Source organism: Microtus oregoni, unplaced genomic scaffold (assembly GCF_018167655.1).
Source record: "Microtus oregoni isolate MIOR12 unplaced genomic scaffold, Mior012 000006F_ref0000085, whole genome shotgun sequence".
In the NCBI taxonomy this organism is placed as follows: Eukaryota; Metazoa; Chordata; class Mammalia; order Rodentia; family Cricetidae; genus Microtus; species Microtus oregoni.
Window position 1 is genome coordinate 47330966 of NW_024543065.1, and position 23612 is coordinate 47354577.

Sequence of the window (23612 nt, forward strand, 5' to 3'; positions counted from 1 at the left end):
GAACATAGGGAATTCTGGAAATAAAATTCTGAGAAAATGAGCAGGAACTACAGAGGCAAGCATAACCAACAGAATACAAGAGATGGAAGAGAGAACCTCAGGTGCCAAAGATACTGTAGAGAAAATAGAATCAACAGTCAAAGAAAACATTAAACTCAACAAATTCTTAACACAAAACATCCAGGAAATCTGGACACCATGAAAAGACCAAACCTAAGAATAATAGGTTTAGAAGAAGAAGATCTCCAATTCAAAGGCACAGAAAATATATTGCAAGCCAGACTACTATACCCAGCAAAGTTTTCTTTCATCATCAATGGAGAAAACAAGATATTCTGTGACAAAACCAGACTAAACAATACCAATCTACAAATCCAGTCCTATGTAAAGTACTAGAAGGAAAACTCCAACCCAAGGAAGCTAATGCACCCACAAAAACACAGGCAACAGATAACCTCACACTAGTAAACCCCAAAGAAGGGAAACACACAAATACTAGCACCAAAAATAGCAAGAATTAACAAATACTGGTCATTGATATCTCTTCATATCAATGGACTCAATTCACCTATAAAAAGACACAGACCAAGAAAATGGATATGAAAGCAGGATTCATCCTTCTGCTGCATACAAGAAACATACTTCAAAGACAGATATTACCTCAGAGTACAGGATTGGGAAAAGATGTTTTAATCAAATGGACCTAAGAAACAAGTGAATGTAGCTATCCTAATAGCTAATAAAATGACTTTAAACTAAAATCTATCAAAAGAGATGAAAAATGACACTTTATACTCATCACAGAAACAATCCACCAGGATGAAATCTCCATCCCGAACATCTATGCCCCAAATACAAGACCATACATTATATGTAAAATAAACATTACTAAAGCTTAAATTGTACATCAAACCCTATACACTAATTGTGGGAGACTTCAATACCACACTCCTCAATGGACTGGACAACCAGAAATAATTTCAACAGAGAAATAAGAGAACTAAGAATTCCATGACTCAAATGGACTTAACAGACATATACAGAATATTCTACTCAAATACAAAGAATATACCTTCTTTTCAGCATCTCCTGGAACCCTTTCTAAAACTGACCACATGCTCTGTAACAAGACAAACTTTAACAGACACAAAAATTTGAAATAACCCCTTGTATCTTATTGGTTCACCATGACTTAAAGTTAGAATTCAACAACACTAATTACAGAAAGCCTACAAACTCATGGAGATTGAACAGTACTCAATGAACCACCCCTGGGTCAAGGACAAAATAAAGAGAGAAAGTAAAGACTTCCTAGAATTCAATGAAAATGGAGGCACAATGTACCCAAACCTATGGGACACTATGAAAGTAGTGCTAAGAGAAAAGTTCATAGCACTAAGTACTTACATAAAGAAAGTGAAGAAAACTCACATTAGTGACTTAACAGTACCCCTGAAAGCTCTAGAACAAAAAGAATGAGGCTCACCCAGGAAAAACAAATGACAGGAAACAATCAAATTGAGGACTGAAAACAATAAAATAGAAACACAGAAAACTATACAAAGAATCAACAAAACAAAGGGCTGTTTTTTTTTTTGGAGAAAATCAGTAAGATAGACATATCTTTATCCCAAATAATCAAAAGGTAGAGAGAGAACATCCAATTTAACAAAATCAGGAATGGAAAGGGGGACATAATGACAGAAAATGCACAGAATCATTGTCATTCTACAAAAACCTGTACTCCAGAAAATTTGAAAATGTAAAATAAATGGATTATTTTCTGGATAGGTACCACATACCAAAATTAAATCAAGAACAGATGAACAATTTAAATAGATATATGTTTTACAAGGAAATAGAAGCAGTAATCAAAAGCTTCTCAACCAAAAAAGCCTAATGGCCAAATGGTTTCAGTGCAGAATTCTATCAGAACTTCAAGGAAGAGCTAATACCTATGCTCCTCCATTTATAACACAGAATAAAAACAGAAGTAACATTTCCAAACTATTTTTATGAGGCCACAGTCACCCTGATATCAAAATCCCACAAAGTCTTGACACCAACCAAGAAAGAGAATTACCTATCAATCTCACTCATGAGCATTCATGCAGAAATACTCAATAAAACACTGGCAAACCAAATCCAAGAACACATCAAAAAATAATCAACTATGACCAAGTAGACTTCATCCTTGAGATGCAGGAATGGGTCAACATATGAAAATCTATCAAAATAATACACCATATAAACAAACTGAAAGAAAAATATCATATGAACATTTCATTAGATGCTGAAAAGCATTCAACAAATTTTAATACCCTTTTATGATAAAGTTCTTGAAGATATCAGGGATACAAGGAATGTATCTAAACATAATAAAAGCAATATACAGCAAGCCAACAGCTAACATCAAATTAAATGGAGAGAAACTCAAAGAAATTCCACTAAAATCAGAAAAGACAAAGCTGTTCACCCTCTCCATATCTATTCAACATAGTTCTTGAAGTTCTGGCTAGAGCAATAAGACAACATAAGGAGATTAAGGGGATTCAAATTGGAAAGGAAGAAGTCAAACTTTTGTTATTTGCAGATGGTATGATAGTGTACATCAGTGACCCCAAAACTCTACCAAAGAACTCCTACAGCTGATAAATACCTTCAGTGATGTGGCAGGATACATGATCAACGCAAAAAAGTTCATATCTCGGCCCTGCTGTATGCTAGGACCAGTGCTCAAGTACAGTTTTAAGCTCCTAAACTAAGGCTACCCACCCAGAGCGGTGAGTGCCTGCCTACCGGGCAGGCCTCAGGGTCCCCTGTAAGGGAGCCTGGGCACCTTTAGCTCCGGCGCCAGGCTTCCTGCACGCTCCTGGATACCACCTCCCCCCGCCCCTTGCTCCATTCATCCTGTTGGCCCTGGATCATTGGGCTACCGGCAGCCCTGTTTAGTTGCTGAGGAATCCCATCGGGACGGGAACGGTTCCTGCTTCTACACTGAAGAGATATACCCAGAGAGTCAATCACAGTAAAGACTGGACCAAGACACCAGGCCTCTCCTGGCTCCATTTGAAGGAAGAGATGGGAAGGCGCCAATACAAGAATTCCTCCAACAACCTGAAAGGCAACATGACACCACCAGAACCCAGGGATCCCGAAGTAAGAAGAATTGTACACCTTACTCCTGAAGAAATAGAAGAAATCGACTCAAAAGTGAACTATATGAAAATAATAATGGACCTTAAACAGGAGGTGAAAAACTGCCATAAACAATTATAGATTACAAACAAAAAGGTAGAGGAAATAAATAAATCGCTCAAAGACACGCAAGAAAACCAAGAGAAACAAGAAAAAGCAATCAGACAGGTTAGGGAAGCGGTTCAAGACATGAAGAATGAAATGGAAGCAATGAAGAAAGCACAAACCGAGGGAAGAATGGAGATGGAAAATCTGGGTAAATGAACAGGAACGACAGAGTCAAGTACTAACAACAGATTACAAGAGATAGAAGAGAGAATATCAGACACTGAAGATACCATAGAGAAAATAAACACACTGATCAAAGCAAACAGCAAAACCAACAAATTCTCATCACAAAACATTCAGGAAATTTGGGACACAATAAAAAGACCAAACCTAAGAATAATTGGAGTAGAAGAAGGAGAAGAAGTGCAGCTCAACGGTACAGAAAATATACTTAATAAAATTATAGAAGAAAACTTTCCCAACCTGAAGAAAGAGGTACCTATGAAGGTTCAAGAAGCATACAGAACACCAAATAGGTTGGATCAAAAAAAAAAAAGAACCATCCCCTCGCCATATAATAATCAAAACACAAAATATACAGAATAAAGAAAGAATATTAAGAACCGCAAAGGAAAAAGGCCAAGTTACTTATAAAGGCAAACCTATCAGACTTATACCTGACTTCTCTATGGAAACCATGAAAACCAGAAGGTCCTGGATAGATGTACTGCAAAAACTAAGAGATCATGGATGCAAGCCCAGACTACTATATCCAGCCAAGCTTTCGTTCACTATAAATGGAGAAAACAAAATTTTCCAGGATAAAAACAAATTTAAACAATACGTAGCCACAAATCCAGCCTTACAGAAAATTATAGAAGGAAAATCACTAACCAAGGAGTCCAACAATGCCCACAATAACTCAGTCATCTAGAGACCTTTCACCAGCGCAACTCAAAGAAGGGAAACACACAAACCATACTACTAAAAAAGTGACCGGAGTTAACAACCACTGGTCATTAATATCACTTAATGTCAATGGGCTCAACTCACCTATAAAAAGGCACAGGCTAAGAGATTGGATACGAAAACAGGATCCAACATTCTGCTGTCTACAAGAAACACACCTCAACCACAAAGACAGGCACCTACTCAGAGTAAAGGGCTGGGAAAAGGCTTATCAAGCAAATGGACCTAAGAAACAAGAAGGTGTGGTCATACTAATTTCTAACAAAGTTGACTTCAAACTTAAATCAATCAGTAGGGATGGAGGGGGACATTTTATACTCATAACAGGAACAATTCATCAGGATGAAGTCTCAATCCTGAATATCTATGCCCCTAATATAAAAGCGCCCACGTATGTAAAAGAAACATTACTAAAACTCAAGGCAGCCATCATACCACACACACTAATAGTAGGAGACTTCAACACTCCTCTCTCACCAATGGACAGGTTAATAAAACAGAAACCTAACAGAGAAATTAGAGAATTAATGGAGGTAATGAAGCAAATGGACTTAATAGACATCTATAGATTATTCCACCCAAAGAGGAAAGAATATACGTTCTTCTCTGCAGCTCATGGAACCTTCTCGAAAATTGACCACATACTCGGTAGCAAAGCTAACTTACACAGTTACAAAAAAATATTAGTAACCACCTTCATCTTATCAGATCACCATGGATTAAAGTTAGAATTCAACAACAATGCCATCCCCAGAAAGCCTACAAACTCATGGAAACTGAACAGTCAACTACTGAACCATACCTGGATTAAGGAAGAAATAAAGAAAGAAATTAAAGTCTTCCTTGAATTCAATGAAAATAAAGAAACAACATACTCGAACTTATGGGACACTATGAAAGCAGTCCTAAGAGGAAAGTTCATCGCACTAAGTGCCCACTTAAAGAAAACAGAGAAAGCTCACATTGGAGACTTAACAGCCCACCTGAAAGCTCTAGAAAAAAAGAAGCAGACTCACCTAGGAGGAGTAGAAGATTGGAAATAATCAAACTGAGGGCTGAAATCAACAAAATAGAAACACAGAAAACAATCCAAAGAATCAATGAAACAAAAAGCTGGTTCCTGGAGAAAATCAACAAGATTGATAAACCCCTATCCAAACTAATCAAATGGCAGAGAGAGAATTTGCAAATTAATAAGATCAGAAATGAAAAGGGGGACATAACCACAGACACAGAGGAAATTCAGAGAATCATCAGATCTTATTACAAAAGCCTGTATAACACAAAACTGGAAAATGTAAAAGAAATGGACACTTTTTTAGATAAATACCATATACCAAAGTTACACCAGGACCAGGTGAACAATCTAAACAGACCTGTTGGTCGCGAAGAATTAGAAGCTGTTATCAAAAACCTCCCTACCAAAAAAAGCCCAGGACCAGATGATTTCAATGCGGAATTCTACCAGAACTTCCAAGAAGAGCTAATACCTATACTCCTTAATGTATTCCACAATATAGGAACAGAAGGGTCATTGCCTAATTCCTTTTATGAAGCTACAGTTACTCTGATACCAAAACCACACAAAGACTCAACCAGGAAAGAGAATTACAGGCCAATCTCACTCATGAACATCGACGCAAAAATCCTCAACAAAATACAGGCAAACCGAATCCAAGAACACATCCGAAAAATTATCCATTATGATCAAGTAGGCTTCATTCCTGAGATGCAGGGCTGGTTCAACATACGAAAATCTATCAATGTAATCCAGCATATAAATAAACTGAAAGAAAATAACCATATGATCATCTCATTAGATGCTGAAAAAGCATTCGACAAAATTCAACATCCATTTATGTTAAAAGTCTTGGAGAGATTCGGAATACAAGGGTTATACCTAAGTATAATAAAAGCTATATACAGCAAGCCGACAGCTAACATCAAATTAAACGGAGAGAAACTCAAAGCCATCCCGCTTAACTCAGGAACACGACAAGGCTGTCCACTCTCACCATACCTCTTCAATATAGTGCTTGAAGTTCTAGCAATAGCAATAAGACAACATAATGGGATCAAGGGGATTCGAATTGGAAAGGAAGAAGTTAAACTTTCGTTATTCGCAGATGATATGATAGTGTACTTAAGCGACCCCCAAAACTCCACCAAAGAACTTTTACAGCTGATAAACACCTTTAGTAATGTGGCAGGATACAAGATCATCTCCAAAAAATCAGTCGCCCTCTTATACACAAAGGATATGGAAGCAGAGAAGGAAATCAGAGAAGCTTCACATTTCACAATAGCCACAAACAGCATAAAATATCTTGGGGTAAATCTAACCAAGGCAGTGAAAGATCTATTTGACAAGAACTTTAAGGCATTGAAGAAAGAAATTGAAGAGGATACCAAAAAATGGATGGACCTCCCTTGCTCTTGGATTGGGAGGATCAACATAGTAAAAATGGCAATTCTACCTAAGGCAATTTATAGATTCAATGCAATCCCCATCAAGATCCCATCAAAATTCTTCACAGATCTGGAGAGGACAATAATCAACTTTATATGAAAAAACAAAAAACCCAGGATAGCCCAAACAATCCTATACAATAAAGGATCTTCTGGAGGCATTACCATCCCTGACTTCAAACTCTATTACAGAGCTACAGTAATGAAAACAGTGTGGTACTGGCATAAAAACAGAGAAGTCGACCAATGGAATCATATAGAAGACCCGAATTTTAACCCACAAACATATGAACACCTCATTTTTGATAAAGGAGCAAAAAGTATACATTGGAAGAAAGAAAGCATCTTCAACAAATGGTGCTGGCACAACTGGATGTCAACCTGTAGAAGAATGAAAATAGACCCACATCTTTCACCGTGCACAAAACTCAAGTCCAAATGGATTAAAGACCTCAATATTATCCCGAACACACTGAAAAGGATAGAAGAGAAAGTGGGAAATACCCTACAACAGATGGGCACAGGAGATCGCTTCCTATGTATAACCCCAGAAGCACAGACATTAAGGGCAACATTGAATAAATGGGACCTACTTAAACTGAGAAGCTTCTGTAAAGCAAAGGACACTGTCACTAAGACACAAAGGCAACCTACTGACTGGGAGAAGATCTTCACCAACCCCGCAACAGACATAGGTCTGATCTCCAAAATATATAGAGTACTCAAGAAACTAGACTTTAAAATGCTAATTAACCCAATTAAAAAATGGGGCACTGATCTGAACAGAGAATTCTCAACAGAAGAAGTTCAAATGGCCAAAAGACACTTAAGGTCATGCTCAACTTCCTTAGCAATCAGGGAAATGCAAATCAAAACAACTTTGAGATATCATCTTACACCTGTCAGAATGGCTAAAGTCAAAAACACCAAGGATAACCTTTGCTGGAGAGGCTGTGGAGGAACGGGTACCCTCATCCATTGCTGGTGGGAATGCAATCTTGTTCAACCACTATGGAAGTCAGTGTTTCGGTTTCTCAGGAAATTCGGGATCAACCTACCCCTGGACCCAGCAATACCACTACTGGGAATATACCCAAGAGATGCCCTATCATATGACAAAACATTTGTTCAACTATGTTCATAGCAGTATTATTTGTAATAGCCAGAACCTGGAAACAACCTAGATGCCCTTCAATGGAAGAATGGATGAAGAAAGTATGGAATATCTACACATTAGAGTACTACGCTGCGGTAAAAAACAATGACTTCTCGAATTTTGCATGCAAATGGATGGAAATAGAAAACACTGTCCTGAGTGAGGTATCCCAGACCCAACAAGATGAATATGGGATGTACTCACTCATAGTTGGTTTCTAGCCATAAATAAGGGTCACAAAGTCTACAATAGGTGAATCTAAAGAAGCTAAATAAGAAGGTGAACCCAAGGAAAAACATATAGTTATCCTCTTGACTAAGGGAAGTAGACAAAATTGCCAGGGAGAAAATTGGGATCTTGGGGGTGGGGTGGGATGTGGATAAGGGGAGATGGGGAGAGAAAAGTTAGAAGGGAAGGAGGGGGCGCCTTGGGGAAACAGGAGGATTGGGATAAAGGAAGTTTGGACAGGGGAGCACTGAACCACAATTCTTACTTAAGGGGGCCACTTTAGGGTTGGCAAGAGACCTGACCCTAGAGGTTCTCCCAGGTGCCCAAACCGAGGTCCCCAGTTAGTTCCTTGGCCAGCTGAGGATAGGGAACCTGAAATGACCCTATCCTATAGCCATACTGACAAATATCTTGCATATCATCATAGAACCTTCATCTGGTGATGGATGGAGATAGAGACAGAGACCCACACTGGAGCACTGGACTGAGCTCCCAAGGTCCCAATGAGGAGCAGAAGGAGGGAGAACATGAGCAAAGAAGTCGGGACCACGAGGGGTACACCCACCCACTGAGACAGTGGAGCTGATCTATTGGGAGCTCACCAAGGCCAGCAGGACTGTGACTGAAAGAGCATGGGATAAACCTGGACTCTCTGAACATGGCGAACAATGAGGGCTGATGAGACGCAAAGGACAATGGCACAGGGTTTTGATCCTGCTTAATGTGCTGGCTTGGTGGGAGCCTAGCTAGTTTGGATGTTCACCTTCCTAGATATGTTCGGAGGGGGGAGGACCTAGGACTTTCCACAGGGCAGGGAACCCTGACTGCTCTTTGGACTGGAGAGGGAGGGGGAACGGAGTGGGGGGAGGGGGAGAAGGGTGGGAGGAGGGGGAGAAGGGTGGGAGGAGGGGGAGGGAAATGGGAGGCTGGGAGGAGGTGGAAACTTGTGTTTTTTTTTCTACTTTTCTCTATAAAAAAATATGAAAAAAAGAGTTACTGTTTATGAATTCTCAACCCTAGCTTAGTTCTTATTTTAAACTGCTTCTCTCTATCTACATTTTTGCATTGAGTCTATTTACTTTTCTTTCCCTCTTTTTAATTTCTTCTTTCCTTTCTTTCTTTCTATTTCACTGATTCTTTTGTCTGACTGGTGGCTGACTGGTTTCTGCCCAGGGTATTTCCCTCTTTCTCCTTCATTCACTCCTCCTTTTTTCAAGCCTACTTTTTCCATTTATTCTCTCTGTCTTCCTGTCCCATCTATGTATCTCCTTCCTATGCATTGCCATAGCTTTTTATTAAACTAAACAGGTGTCTTAGGCAAACTAGGTGAAAAAATGCTGTAAAACTTTACATAAGTAAACAAATGCAGCACAAACAAATGTAACATACTTTAGACAAAGCAATATTCCACAGCATAAACAAATATGACTCATCTTTACCTAGTTAATGTAATATTGCACAACATTTCCCCCATTTTGTCTAAATAAAAAGGGGTCTTAACTTGAAAATAGTAAAAATGTATGTGATAATACAAGCTATCAAGTAAGTGTTACATTCAAAATATCCAGTCAATTTGTATTTTCAAGTTCAGAGAAAATACTGCATTATTTACCTTGTATTAGTGAATCCAAAGTAATGTATTTAATTTCTGTTCTATCATAATTAAGGAAAATTATAGTTATAACTAGTCCTCAACTCCATGAAAGACCCCAAAATGGTATAATATTACCTGAATAAATAGGAAGTGCTGTGCAAGCCACTTTCAAAAGTCCAGAAATGACAATCATCTGGCTGCCTGGACATTTACTCCATGTTCCTCTGAAATGGACATCTGTCTCTGGCCTACAGTCCAAGACCATCTGGTAGATTGTCTATGAAACAGGAATTTTGAAGGATTTACCACCTTGATTTGATAAAGTTGTCAGTTGCTTTCCTCTGTGCCTTCAGAATGTCTGATAGACTGTAACACCCGATTCTGTGTTACACCCTTGGTACAGTTCATGCGCCACTGTACCATACGCAAGTCGTGCGAGGGCCTGGAGATTGAAAGAACACACAAAGAGACCTGGGTCGTTCGTAAGGAGATCAGCCGAATGCCCTTTATTCAACCTTGGGGAAATCCTCATATACTTAGCTGCTGCACAAGGATTTCTGCCCAGGCAGGTGGGAAATTACCATCAACAATGCCCTACAGCTAATCACCAGGCAGAGCAGGGGGAGCACAGGAACAAACAGAATGCTTTAGTTAGCTGACCAGAAACTGTCCTCAAGATGAACCCCAGGAACAAGGGTAGACCCGGGCCTTACAGTAGACTTTTCTATAAAGCAGAAATTTTGAAAGACTGCCCACTTTATGTTGGCAAGTTTCAGGAGACTTTTTCTTTTGTGTCCTACTTGCTAAGTTTGGATGGTATGCTGTTAGCACTCAGGGCAAGAGCAATTTCTTCCCCAAATTACTAGTTCGCCATAAGGAAACCAAGCTCAAGTGGAGGTTCTTCGATGCCCACCATTCCTTTATGAAGTACATTGGTGTTGCCAGTCGTGTCTCATTCTCACGAAAAGTCCTACATTGACAAAACATTTTAAATGCCATAGTCTATAGGTACTGGAAGTATTTGAGGGCCATAAATCTACCTAAAATGTATCTCCATAAAAATTTGAAAACATACCTAACATGAATATAAGGTTGATTGTTATAGGTGACTAACTACTGAACCGTGTTTCTTAATTTACTTGAATGGTTTACAATAATAACTTCCTTTCTCTAGTGCAATGACTTTTATCATTTATATTTTGTTAGAAAGACATCATCTTTTTAATGTTCTTTTTATTTATTCTATTTGCATTTTACATCATGTACTTTGATCCTATTCGTTTCCCCATCACCTTGTATTATCTCTCTGCCTCTGGACCTCTCCAAATAAAACAAAAGTTAAAAGAAAAAGGAAAAACCAGAGAGAAAACCCAACAAACTTTCTTTAAGGAGGGAAAAATTATCATGGAAGCTCTAGTGGGACACAGTGAGTCACAGAGAAACCCCTTTGTATATTTATCTTTTGGTGAAAGTGTTCATTCCAAGAGTCATTGGTCTAGTAGGAGTGCTTTGGATTCTACTGTACTTTTGATTCTGGACCATCACTGGGACTTTTCTTAGATATCCTGTTGTTGTCCAGTGTTTTGGAGATCCTGAAGCTTTGGGTCTGTGAGTAAGGTCCCTTCACATCTTCCAATAGATCAAAGATGGTGTAGATATTGGAAATTTTATGGGCCACAGGGAGGGGCAACTCTCCCCTGCCCATGCTGCCACAAGAGAGATGAGTAATGGGACAGTTCTGCCATGCTCACAACTTCAGACCTGGCTTACCTATACATCTGCTAAAATAGTTGGCTCTCAGGTGCTATCTTTATGAGGTACAGGGCCTATTCTCCTGAGTGCTGCAGCTGGTGGAGTAAGGAACAACTATCCCACTCTTATGACCACAGAGAGAGCTCTCCCACCTGCCTGAAGTATTGATAAGCATGGAGGAAGTGCTTCTCTTCCCAGGCCATGCTGTCATATGGCAGATGAGAGGCGGATCTAGATCTCCCATTCTCTCTACTTCAGACCTGGCTCACACACACCTCCACAACAGGTTTGCTTTTTTTGTTTTACTCAGGAAAGTTTCAGAGTCTGCTCTTCTGAGCATTGTAGCTGGTCACAGGAATGGACAGCTCTCCTACTCTTGTGGCAAGGGCCAGTTTTTCTCACCTGTCTTAGGCATTGATGGGTGGGAGGTAAAGGACATTGTTATCCTGCCTATGCTACCACAAAACAGATGAATAACGGTAACAGCTCTCCCATGCTCACCTCTTTGTATCTGGCTCACCCATTTTTGCATCAACAGACTTGGCTCTATTATGTTGCACAGGAGTTATACAGGGTTAGATTTCTGAGTGTTACAGCTTGTGGGGTCAGGGATACATCTCCCACTCTTGTTACCACAGATCAACTCTCCCACCTTCCTTAGGCATTGATAAATAGGAAATAATATTAGCTTTTAAGGATTACCTTACATTTCTATAAGAACTGCAGAGATACAATAATTCAAACAAGAGTATAAATATATATACAGTCTTTTGTAACAAAAATAAGAATAAATATGTATCAATACACAAAAATAATTTAAACAAGAGTAAAGACATATAGGCTGTATTAAAATAAAAATAACTTCGTTTGTACTAATATACAAAAACCCCTAAAATGTTCAGAGAGTCCGGTATTATCCCATGCTTATTCAGTCCCAGTCCAGCTGGCCTTGGTGAGCTCCCAATAGATCAGCCCCACTGTCACAGAGAGTTCGATACTACTGCATGAACTAGCTTTGTGGGAGCCTAGCCTGTTTGGATGCTCACCTTCCTGGACCTGGATGGAGTGGGGAGGACCTTGGACTTCCCACAGGGCAGGGAATGGACTGTTCTTCAGAGGGAGGGGGAATGGAGTGGGGGAAGGGGGAGAGGAGTGAGGAGAGCGGGAGAGGAGTGGGGAGAGGTGGAAAGGAGAGGGGGAAGGGGGAGGGAAATGGGAGGCAGGGAGGAGGCAGAAAGTTTTTCAACAAAAAATTTTTTAAAAAATCCCTAAAATGAATAGAAACATATACACAAAATGTTATAACAAAACAACCTTAAGGTTGAATCAATGTACAAAATTCATACCAACTTAAAATATTTCTTATTAATAATTGCTTTTATTCAAAAGGTAGATTTTCTAATCTACTTTTATCCTGTCTTCCCGTATCTCCCTCTTTTCTTTTCAGAAAGAGATACTTGAACCAAACCCCATACTCATTTTCCACCTTCATCATGACCAGTATCCATTTACAAGCAAACACCCTAAATGATGACAAACATCCATAACTCTGAATGATCAAAACCACCTCCTTGAAATGTGGGTGTTGTGTTCTCTAAACTGCTTTCCATTGCTTATGGTCAGTGCCATCTTCAGAGAACCTGATAAAATTGAGATAATGGTCAACTCCTGGAAAAAATAGTCATAATATTTGTTGTCCAATCTCTTTGAAATGGGAAAGTTCAAGGCTTATCTGAATTCCTGAATAAAATGTCTGTGAGGCTGGACCATATGATCCAGTAAGCTTTAATCTCTTCTGGATGCAGAATTCTGAGCAAGTTGAAACAGAGGGTCTCTGAGAATCTAAATTACCTGGGATACTTTCTTTTATTGTTGACTGAGACCCCTGCACTAAAACCACACAAACATTCAAAGGTGACATATTTATCTGCATTAACACATGGAAAGATTTGTGCTGTTCACATTGTACTCAAGCCAGCCAAATCAACACAAGCTTTAACTTCGCAGCTTCACACAGTGACCTTTGTACTAGACCGCCATTCAGGGATACGCCTGACACATACCTGGCCTTAGAAGCTTCATTCCATAACTTTTTTTCTTCTTTTTTTTAAATCTAAAGCTAGAACCACATGGCCAAAGTTGCTAAGTTCTCTTGATTATTGAAGCTGAAACATGGGCCCTTTTTCTAATTACATATTCACCAGCTATCTGTTATTCTTTACTCCCTAAGTTTGGCTGTCTTTGAACTTTTCCTTTAGAGGAGGTTGGCTTCAAACTCAGATATCTGCCGGACTCTGCCTTCCCAATGCTAGTATTAAAGATGTGCCCACCACACCTGACTCTAAGCTTTTTACTAGTTTCCTTTTCACAAGTAGAAAGGTTAGCTGGGTGAGATCTTGAACTGAAGTCACTACTCCTGTTTTTCCATTTCTTAAACTATTTATCTTCTTGAAATAGGGTTTAGCTGCATTTCACATCCGGATACTATTTTTCTCCTCAAAATTTACGTTTTGATATTTACCCTTCTCAGGTGGTCCTTTTCATTATATGTCCTCACTAGAGTTATCACTGAAAACCTCATAACAGAGTCTATAGTAGGCCATTTTGAAATTGCATTTGCTAGTAGAATTCATCAAAAAATTTGCACCTTAGTCTCAGGTAGACTTTTTGGACAAGGGCAAAAAGTGACCACTTTCTTCACCAAAACATAACAAGAATAATCTCTATGAAACATGCTAAACTTCTTCTCCTCTGATATCTGGAGTGAGCCTCCTATAATCCAAATAAGTCTTATCATGATTGTATTCTATGCTCCCTCTAGTATAGATCATTAAGCAGCACTTAAAGCATTCCACTGCTTTCATAACCCAAAGTATTAAAGTAAAAATTCCTCCAAACAAAATCATGATCAGGACTATCTCAAAAATACCTCAGTACTAAGTTCCCTCTTAGTTTGGGTTTTATTGCTATGAAGAGATACCACAAACACAGCAACCCTTATAAGGAAAACATTTAATTGAGGGGAGTTACTTACATTTTCAGAAATTCAGTCCATTGGCATAATGGCAGGGAGCATTGACATCATGCATGAAGATGTGGTGCTTAAGGAATAGCTGAGAGTTTTACATCTTGTAGGCAACAGAAAATCAACAAATGTTACACTGAGGGAAGTTTGAGTAAAAGAGACTGCAAAGTATGCCCCCACAGTGACACACTTCCTCCAATAAAGCCACACCTCCGAATAATGCCATTCCCTTCGGGGGACATTTTCTTCCAAATCAGCATAGAGAGTTAGTGCTGAAGAATAGCTCTTTCCAGGTTGTGAAAGAAATATGAAGCCTCAGAGCAATCTCTTAAATTACCATGAAGATGATTCTTATTGCTGAGAAAAAGCAGAGACAGAGAAAGGCTGTACTCTCAAGATGTGTCTGATTGCCCTGGGGCATTCTTGTGCTTTGGAAAGGATGCTAAATTCTAATGTTTTTGTTTATGTCAATATATCTTTGTTTGTTTGTTGATATTTGTGTGCTGTGTATGCATTTTCACACATGTGATGCATTCATATATAGGTGCACATATATTTGTGTGTATATGTTTGATGAAGCCCTACTTTGGAGATTAGTATTGTTCTCCATCAGGTCCAATTAACATTTGAAAATAGGGACTCTCACCGAACCCAGAGCATGGTGATTATATTTCTTCTGTCTAGCCTGTCTTTGCCTCCCTAGAGCTGAGATCTGAGGTAGTTGCAACATCTGTCCTGCTTTAATATAGTTATATACTCACAACTCCAATTCTCATGCTTTGGCAGTAAATGTTCTATTAAATGAACAGTTTTTCTAGTCCTTAATTATATTTTTGTACAGTTGCAAAACTCAAAGACAAAGTATAACATTCTATCATGGCATTTTCAAACATAATTTGTTTCTGTTGTTTCCCTTTGATCACTTACCCTACTGTACCTTTCACTAATTTCAATTTTCATGACTCACGCATCATATTTCTTCTCCTCCCACCTCACCTTTTCCTCCTTCAATGGACCCTTTTTAGTTTCATAACCCATATCCACACTCACCTAAATAGAAAGATACATAAGCATTTAAACCTCAACTTCCCATATATAATGGATATTCTTTTTTGTCAACTAGACTATATCTGGAATCACTTAAAAACCAAAAAAAAAAAAACAAAATATGAAGGGCACACATTGAGAGGGGTTTTTGATTAACTTGAAGTAGGAAGATCCACTTCTAATCTGGATCTTGAAGTATGAAAACATACTATTAATTCAGAACATTTGAGCTAGAGAAAACCCACCTCTAATCTGGGCCACACCTTCTGCTGGAAGTTTATCTAAGGACATAGAAAATTATTCTTTTGTTATTTGCCTGATTAATTTTGCCTTGCTAGAACATCCATTCCTTCACTGACATTAATTCTTTGTGATTCCAGCATATACTGAGACATCCAGATTTGACACATGAACAACTACTAGATTCTTAAACATTCAATTTACAACTAGACATTGTTTAATAATCTGTAAATCATTCTAACGGATTAGTTAGAAGTTAGTACAGCTTAGGAGGAAATCATCTTCATAATAATTCGCAGATAAAAATGCCTAATAAAACAGGATATTTCAAAAAGGTGATCATACTGTATTAATTGCAAGGTATCAGAAAAAAAATGGAAGCAGTAAACTTGCAAAGACACAACAGTAGTAACAAATATTCCTCTTGCATCTTTGCCTATCTGAGATTTATTCATCACGATTTTGCTTCCTGGTGGGCTGATGCCCTGGAGTCAATTGTCACCTGCTGCTCCTCTGTCATGGCTACCAGCAGACTACACATCAGCAGCTCTCCAGGAATTCTCCAGGCTTCCAGAACTAATTTGGGACTGTTGAGACATTCAGCTTCATGAATTAAGAAATTAGTGAATTCTTAGTTTCCAATGTGAGATAATCATTGTTGGACTACCAAGATCACATACTCTAAGACAGTCTAATAAATCTCATATATACGTGTAAAAATATATTGAAAAATATATTTATATATCTAATCCTGTTGTTCTTTTGTCCCTTGGTCATATGACACCAAAGAGGGTCTGCACAAGTTAATTTTTCTTAAGCGGTCCTGATACCTGATTCTTCTTCTTCTTCTTTTTTTTTTTGGTTTTTCAAGACAGGGTTTCTCTGTAGCTTTTGGAGCCTGTCCTGGAATTAGCTCTTGTAGACCAGGCTGGCCTCGAACTCTCAGAGATCCGCCTGCCTCTGCCTCCTGAGTGCTGGGATTAAAGGCGTGGGCCACCACCGCCTGGCTCTGATACCTCATTCTTTTTTTTTTTTATTAAACGATTTTTTTTTATTGAGAAAAGGAGAAAAAAAACAAGTTTCCACCTCCTCCCAGCCTCCCATTTCCCTCCCCCTCCTCCCCCCCTACGCCCCCTCCTCCCACCCTTCTCCCCCTCCCCCCACTCCTTTCCCCCTCCCTCTCCAGTCCAAAGAGCAGTCAGGGTTTTCTGCCCTGTTGATACCTCATTCTTTTAATACTTTTCTACACCATTCTTTGCCATCACTATTAGGCCCTATGAGGGCAAAGATAATTCTAGTCAATCTAACTTTGTTGCTGTGTATGCCATATGTGGCCCTCAAACTCATATGCCACATAATCACCTGAGCATATAGTGAAAATAGTCTTGTATTCTGATTTGCTCCCAACTCCTCTAGTTCACCAAATTCCCCCTTAGAAATTCTGTTGACCTTTCAAAGTTTACATGTTCCTCAGTAAGCACAGGGATAGGTATTTGTATCAAAACTTCCAGGGCACAAGGAAATGTTTACACTGATGAAATGGCAAACTTACCTAATTGCTGCTGGGAGATGACATGCTGCAAGATATGAGAGTCAGAAGGTTAGTAGGGATAGTGTCCCAGTGTGACTTAAACCACAAGGGTAGATCACCATCACGAAAGGATTCAATCATCAGTATCTGCACCAAAATGTAAGGTAAGGAAGACCTTCAAGTAGGACCAGATAAGGAGCTCAAGAATCTCCTGGAGATGTTTAGAATCAGTACTCCTGGAAGAAATTATTAAGGATTGATAAGAAATTTTCCAGCAATCCATTATTCCCAAGTTGTATTGTATTAAAAGCCCCCCAAAAACATGTAGCATGCAATGATCAAAGCCGAAAGTGAAATAAGACACAACAGTGCTCACAAAATGTGGTTCATCTCTGTTGGATCTTTGTCACACAGCTCTCCTGGATTTATGACTTTTGCCATTACATCAGATATGGCTGCACCAGAAACTGAGCATTAGCCTGTGGATAAACTGTTTCATGCAGCATGACCAAAAAAAAGAGAAACAAGGGATGCAAGGAAATGTCCAAGGATCTTGGTGAACAATCACAGTGAATTGAGACCTGAGCAGACTTGGAAAAATGTTTTATTGATAGTTACACAAAAGGTATTTTTAGCAAGTCAACTTCCACATACTACAACCTTTGATCTGATCTAGAAGTTGTCTGAAGGAGCATATTACCTAAGCAAATCTCAGGCATTACAGTACTTCCTAGTATGCCAGGAATGTCTTGGGACTGAAGTCATGCAAAGACTCTGAAGCTCCTATAGGAAAAGTAACTCCGTAAAACTAAGATAATATTCACTGCTTCTTTGCAAAAAAAAAATCTTTAAAGTCTATGTGTCCATCACTCTGAAATAAATACCAAGTACAATGTCTCTACTAGATTTCCCACTCTATTTCCCCTTTTCTTTAAGTTTTTTAAATAAACTAAGAATTATAATATGTTGAAGATTATTTAGCCATACAGTGAATAAAGCCTTTTCTATCATGCTGTATCATGATATTGCACAAATAATCCAGAATATATGTAAAAGGCAGTAAAGTTATTAATTCAAAAACAAGTATAACAATGCATAGAACAAAAAAATCTATTAAAATGGTGCATAGGATTGAAAGAAGCTAAAATATCTGCAAGACTGTCCGTAACATCCATTCCTGTCACATCAGAAAACCTTTTTATAAAATTTCTTTAATTTCAACTATTTGAGAAGAATTAGGCTGTTCCATCAAATACATTTTAACCTTTTTGAAGTCATATTTGGTATCATTAAAACTCAAATGTGTAATACAATAATATCTAACATTCCTTTAATTTATTCCCTCAAAATTGCCAACAGATATCTCAAATTAGCTATCTCACTATCTGTTTTAGAACTTGGGCTAAAGTTCTGCAAAATGCTAATGCCAGTCTCTCGTGAACTTAGGACTTTGCATTTGCTTATGTAAGGGCAATAAAGTTGAAACAGCATTGGCAGTTATGTAGCAATTCTCAAAGCTATAGTAATAATCAGCCCAATCATCTGATGACTTCTTAATATTCTTTTAGCATGTATCTGAGCTAGAATCATCACCAGGAGAGTCTTGCCATGGCCTCTACCATTTCACTGTCTCCAGAATGCTGGTCTTGCTTTAAACAAAAAAAGACAAGATCTCCTGAGTAAATTGGGAGCATAGGGACTTTGGGAGAGGGTTGAAGAGGAGAGGAAAAACAGGGAGGGGAGCAGAGAAAAATGTGGAGCTCAATAAAAATCAATTTAAAAATGGATTAGATTTGAAATAGTGCAGCAGGGGCTTGAGAGCAAAGCAAACATGTGAGAGTGGCCCTACTGTGAAACAAGTAAAATAAAGTAGGAGTCTGCCCATACAAGAGTGGCTGCCCCAATACTGGCTGCTGGGAAATATCTCAAAGGTTCTTTCTATCCTGGCTGTGATTCAGTGGATTTGGACAAGTATTAGTCCAATTTAATTTATTGTTTTACTAAAAAATTTCTATTTGTTAGAATAATAAAAAATAAAGAATGTACAAGCTCTCGTTGGGTGGCAGTGGTGCACATATTTAGTCCCCAAACTTGAGAGGAAGAAGCAGGAGGATCTCTGTGAGTTTGATGCCAGCCTGGTGTACAAGACATAGTTCTAGGACAGCCAAGACTGCTATACAGTGAAACCCTGTCACATAAAACCAAAAAGAAAAAGGAATGTACAAACTTTCAGAAATGACATATAAAGATTTACTAGTAGTAACACAGGTATGAGGGTTGCAAGGACAGCAGGGCCCTTTGTTCCATCCTAGCCACCCGGCTAGCTTACACCTGAAATAACCACACAGAAACTGTATTTATTAAATTGCTGTTTTGCCCACTAGCTTTAGTTTCTTATTGGCTTATACTTACATTTTAATTTAACCCATTTCTATTAATCTGTGTATTGCCACGTGACTGTGGCTTACTAGCAAGATTTTAACCAGTGTCTGTCTCAGGCAGGAGATCCATGGCATGTCTCACTCTGCCCTTCTTCCCAGCATTTAGCTCTGTCTACTCAGCCTACCTAAGTTCTTCCCTATTGACTAGGCCAAGGCAGTTTCTTTATTCATCATTCAATGAAAGCAACACATAAACAGAAGGAACTCATACACCATATGAAGAGTACAGAATTCACAAGATTATAATTAGGGTGGTGATGCACAGGAAATTTTAGTAATAAACAAGGTAATGATAAGGGGTGACTTTGATTTAAGCTAAAGGACAAAGTAAGCTTATTATCATTAATGTTTAACCTTCCTTTCCATGCTTCAAGAGGGTAAAAGGCATTTCCCAGTTTCCACAAATTAGTCTAACTCGGTTACCAAATTACAGGAGAGGATCTGATATACCAATATCAAGTAATTGAATAGATTCATTAGAATTATAATTAATCCTCACAGTTTCATTAGAATGATGTCATTTCTACTTTAAACCTAAGTGAGAACATTTTCCTCAAGGGAAGCCATGTGGGCTCTAATCAATAGCTTCTCTATGGAAGATATTAATAAATACTCAAGGGCTCTAAATTTTAAATTGTTGCTAATGTATTCAGACAGATTCATTGTTGGTAACCCCCATCTCACAAAAAGGCAGATTTATGGAACTGTTCATCTCCTTTATCCTAAAACCAGATGCAGGAAGCATATGAAATTTATGAATATCCTGGATAGTATTATGATTAACTATACATAACTACTCTTGAAAAGTTATATTTAGACATTAATTTCCATTACCCACACAACTAGGAATTCTTTGAACGTCTGCAGTATAATTCATTATTTCTTCTACCTCCTCCTTAGACTTATCAGGTTCTAAGTCATCATAAGGATCACTTATTGAAGAAGATTCATTAACCATTATAGGTGTATCTGTATCTCCACAACTTACTCTTTTGCTAATTTTGAGGTTTAATATGCACAATTGGTCCCTGTTACCTGAAAATAACCACAGATTGCATAGCAAGGAACAAAACTGGAGTATTCAAAAGTTTCCCAACCAGTTAAACTATCCTGTCTCCTTCATAAGACAGTATCTTAAGTTGTCCCCATTAGAAGGATCAGCTGTCTGTTTCAAGGGCTTTCTGTATCTATTCTTTCCAAGAGTCACGTCATTCATGTCAGCAGCCAAAGCATTCAAGAGACTTCTCTTGTTCTTGCTGAACTTTTTTTTAAATAAATTTTTGATGTATCCACAACATCAATTTTGATTATCTCTTGCAGAAACTAGCATAACCTCAGCCCCATTGCAATCCCTTCTCTGGTTTTGATTTTGATGCGGAAACATACTTGTAGTACAGAGCCTGAACCAATTCAGCATTTTTCCACAATGCAATGCCTTTCAGTAGTTGTTGTCCTTGATTCATTAACATTTAAAAATGTAAAAGTTAGCAATGCATTGTGTAATCTATTCACTGGACTTTTTATACCCCCTTTTGTTTTATATGCATCTCTTTGAGTGTGATTAGATCTTTCAACAATGCCTTGTCCTTGATTATACGGCATCCCTGTAATGAGTTTTATCTTTTATCATGCAAAAAATGTTTCATTTTCCTGGAAACATAAGCAGGAGCATTATCACTTCTAATTTGTATCAATATGCCCATTATAGCCATTGCCTCTAATAAATATGTAATTATAGAATCAGCCTTTTTAGAACACAAATGAGATGGCCATTAAAATTCAGGACATGTATCAATAGTGTGATTTATATATTTAGTTTTCCAAATTCTGCTAAATGAAATATACCCAATTGCCAAATTTCATTTCTTTTTTAAATTTTTTATTGACTTTATTGAGCTATATATTTTTCTCTGCTTCTCTCCCTTCCTTTCCCCTCCTCTTCTATCCCTTTCCATTGTCCCCATGCTCCCAATTTACTCAGGAGATCTTGTATTTTTTAATTCCCACGTAAATTCAATCCATTTATGTCTCTCTTAGTGTCCTTTTTGTGGTCTAGGTTCTCTGGGATTGTGAATTGTAGAATTGTAGGCTTGTTTTTCTTTGCTGTATGTCTAATAGCCATTAAATTTTATTTCTTTATGTACCTTTAGTGTTCTGGCTGGTGAAGAAACAGGTTCACTCTAGGATGATTTTAGCCTTTTTTGGCTGTAGGGGACTTAGCTTCTGCTGAACTGAATGGTCATGCCTTTGAAAAAGACAATTTTATTGTTATACAATTTACACCTTTGCAAGTAAATTTCTGCAAACCAAAACTTCATATCTGAAATTCCACAAAGGAAACATATGCCAAGCAGTTCCAAGTCACAGAACTGCTCTCTTTTCACAGTTGTTCTGCAACTAACTTGCCATAGGGTTTGAATCTCTTGGAAAGCACTCAGATAAGATTCACATACTTCAAATAGAAGATAGAAGTCACAAAAGGCAAATCAAAGCCCATGTTCTAGCACTCCAGAATCAAACCACCTGCAAAGCCCTAGGGGCTCTCCCACTACATTGAGGATTGTTTCCCATAGCAAAGGAATTTGATTACACAAAGAAGGCTTACACAAGTAAGGCTTTTTAATAATGTGTTGAGCTTGTTGCCAGCTAATGCAAAATTTTGTCTTTAATCACTTACTGTTAATATGATATTTTTGTAAAATTATGAAGCTTCCAACACATTTTCTATTAGTATTTAATAAATTTCTTCATCTCATTTTGCTCATGGCCCAGGAAAACTACCCTGAAGCCAAATGAGGGTTGTACAGAGGATTAATTCCTGTCTTAAATTGTTTGTTGTAGTTGCATAAATAGTAGCACTAATTCTATAATGTTAATGCTAGTTAACGGAAAGAAGTATAAGAGTTTTTGGATGGAGCACCAGACAGAAATTTCAAGGTCCAAATCAGGAGCAGAAGGAGAGGGAGCACAAGCAAGGAACTCAGGACCACGGGGGATGCACCCACACACTGAGACAATGGGGATGTTCTATTGGGAACTCACCAAGGCCAGCCGGCCTGGGTCTGAAAAAGCATGGGATAAATCCGGATTAGCTGAACATAGTGGACAATGAGGAATACTGAGAACTCAAGAACAATGGCAGTGGATTTTTGATCCTACTGCACGTACTGGCTTTGGGGGAGCCTAGGCAGTTTGGATGCTCACCTTACTAGACCTGGATAGAGGTGGGCGGTCCTTGGGCTTCCCACAGGTCAGGGAACCCTGATTGCTCTTTGAGCAGATGAGGGAGAGGGACTTGATCGGGGGAGGGGGAGGGAAATGGGAGGCGGTGGTGGGGAGGAGGCAGAAATCCTTAATAAATAAATAAATTAAAAAAAAGAGTTTTTGGATGTAATACAACCTTTTCTCCATATTGAAAATAAGTAATTATAGTAAGATTCATTAAAGTCTAATAAAACTCATAGAATGGCATATAACTATGATTTCTGGGATGAGGATATAGACTTTGAATTAATTTACTTATGTTTCTTGTTTTATAAACAGACATTCTTCACTTATTTGCATTGTTATAAAGTATAGGATGCCCAGAAATAGTTAGGGAAGAATTAATTCTGTTATTTCTATAAATTAAAGTCTTTACTTTTGGGATATTTGGTGTTGATTTCTCATAAATAATTACTGCAAGATGTTTGCAAATCATTGATAATTACCCACATTTGTATAATTTCAGCATTAATATAGGGTAAAAACATCTCAACTAGATACATTCCTGACAAACTACTAAGTCTTATTGTTCCCTTTATAATTATTTCTGAAACCTTTTCTGTGTAGTTTTTTTCACTCTTTACTCTGTAGATTAAAAAATTCATTCTAAAATATTGTCCATCCTTTGCATGATAATTCCTGTATGGGAA

General features: G+C 38.2%; 1 protein-coding gene across 1 annotated transcript in view; it reads right to left on the reverse strand.

Annotated features, from left to right (window-relative positions):
• LOC121449912 (binder of sperm protein homolog 2-like) overlaps window positions 1-20656 on the reverse strand; it is a 33142-nt gene extending 12486 nt beyond the window's left edge. Inside the window, exons 1-4 of the mRNA XM_041654573.1 lie at window positions 20533-20656; window positions 17279-17303; window positions 16229-16313; window positions 15407-15489 (exon numbers count right to left, since the gene is read on the reverse strand). Of these exons, the coding sequence (XP_041510507.1) occupies window positions 15407-15489; window positions 16229-16313; window positions 17279-17303; window positions 20533-20656 (317 nt within the window). The remainder of the gene's footprint in view (window positions 1-15406; window positions 15490-16228; window positions 16314-17278; window positions 17304-20532) is intronic.
• Window positions 20657-23612: the final 2956 nt, after the last annotated feature.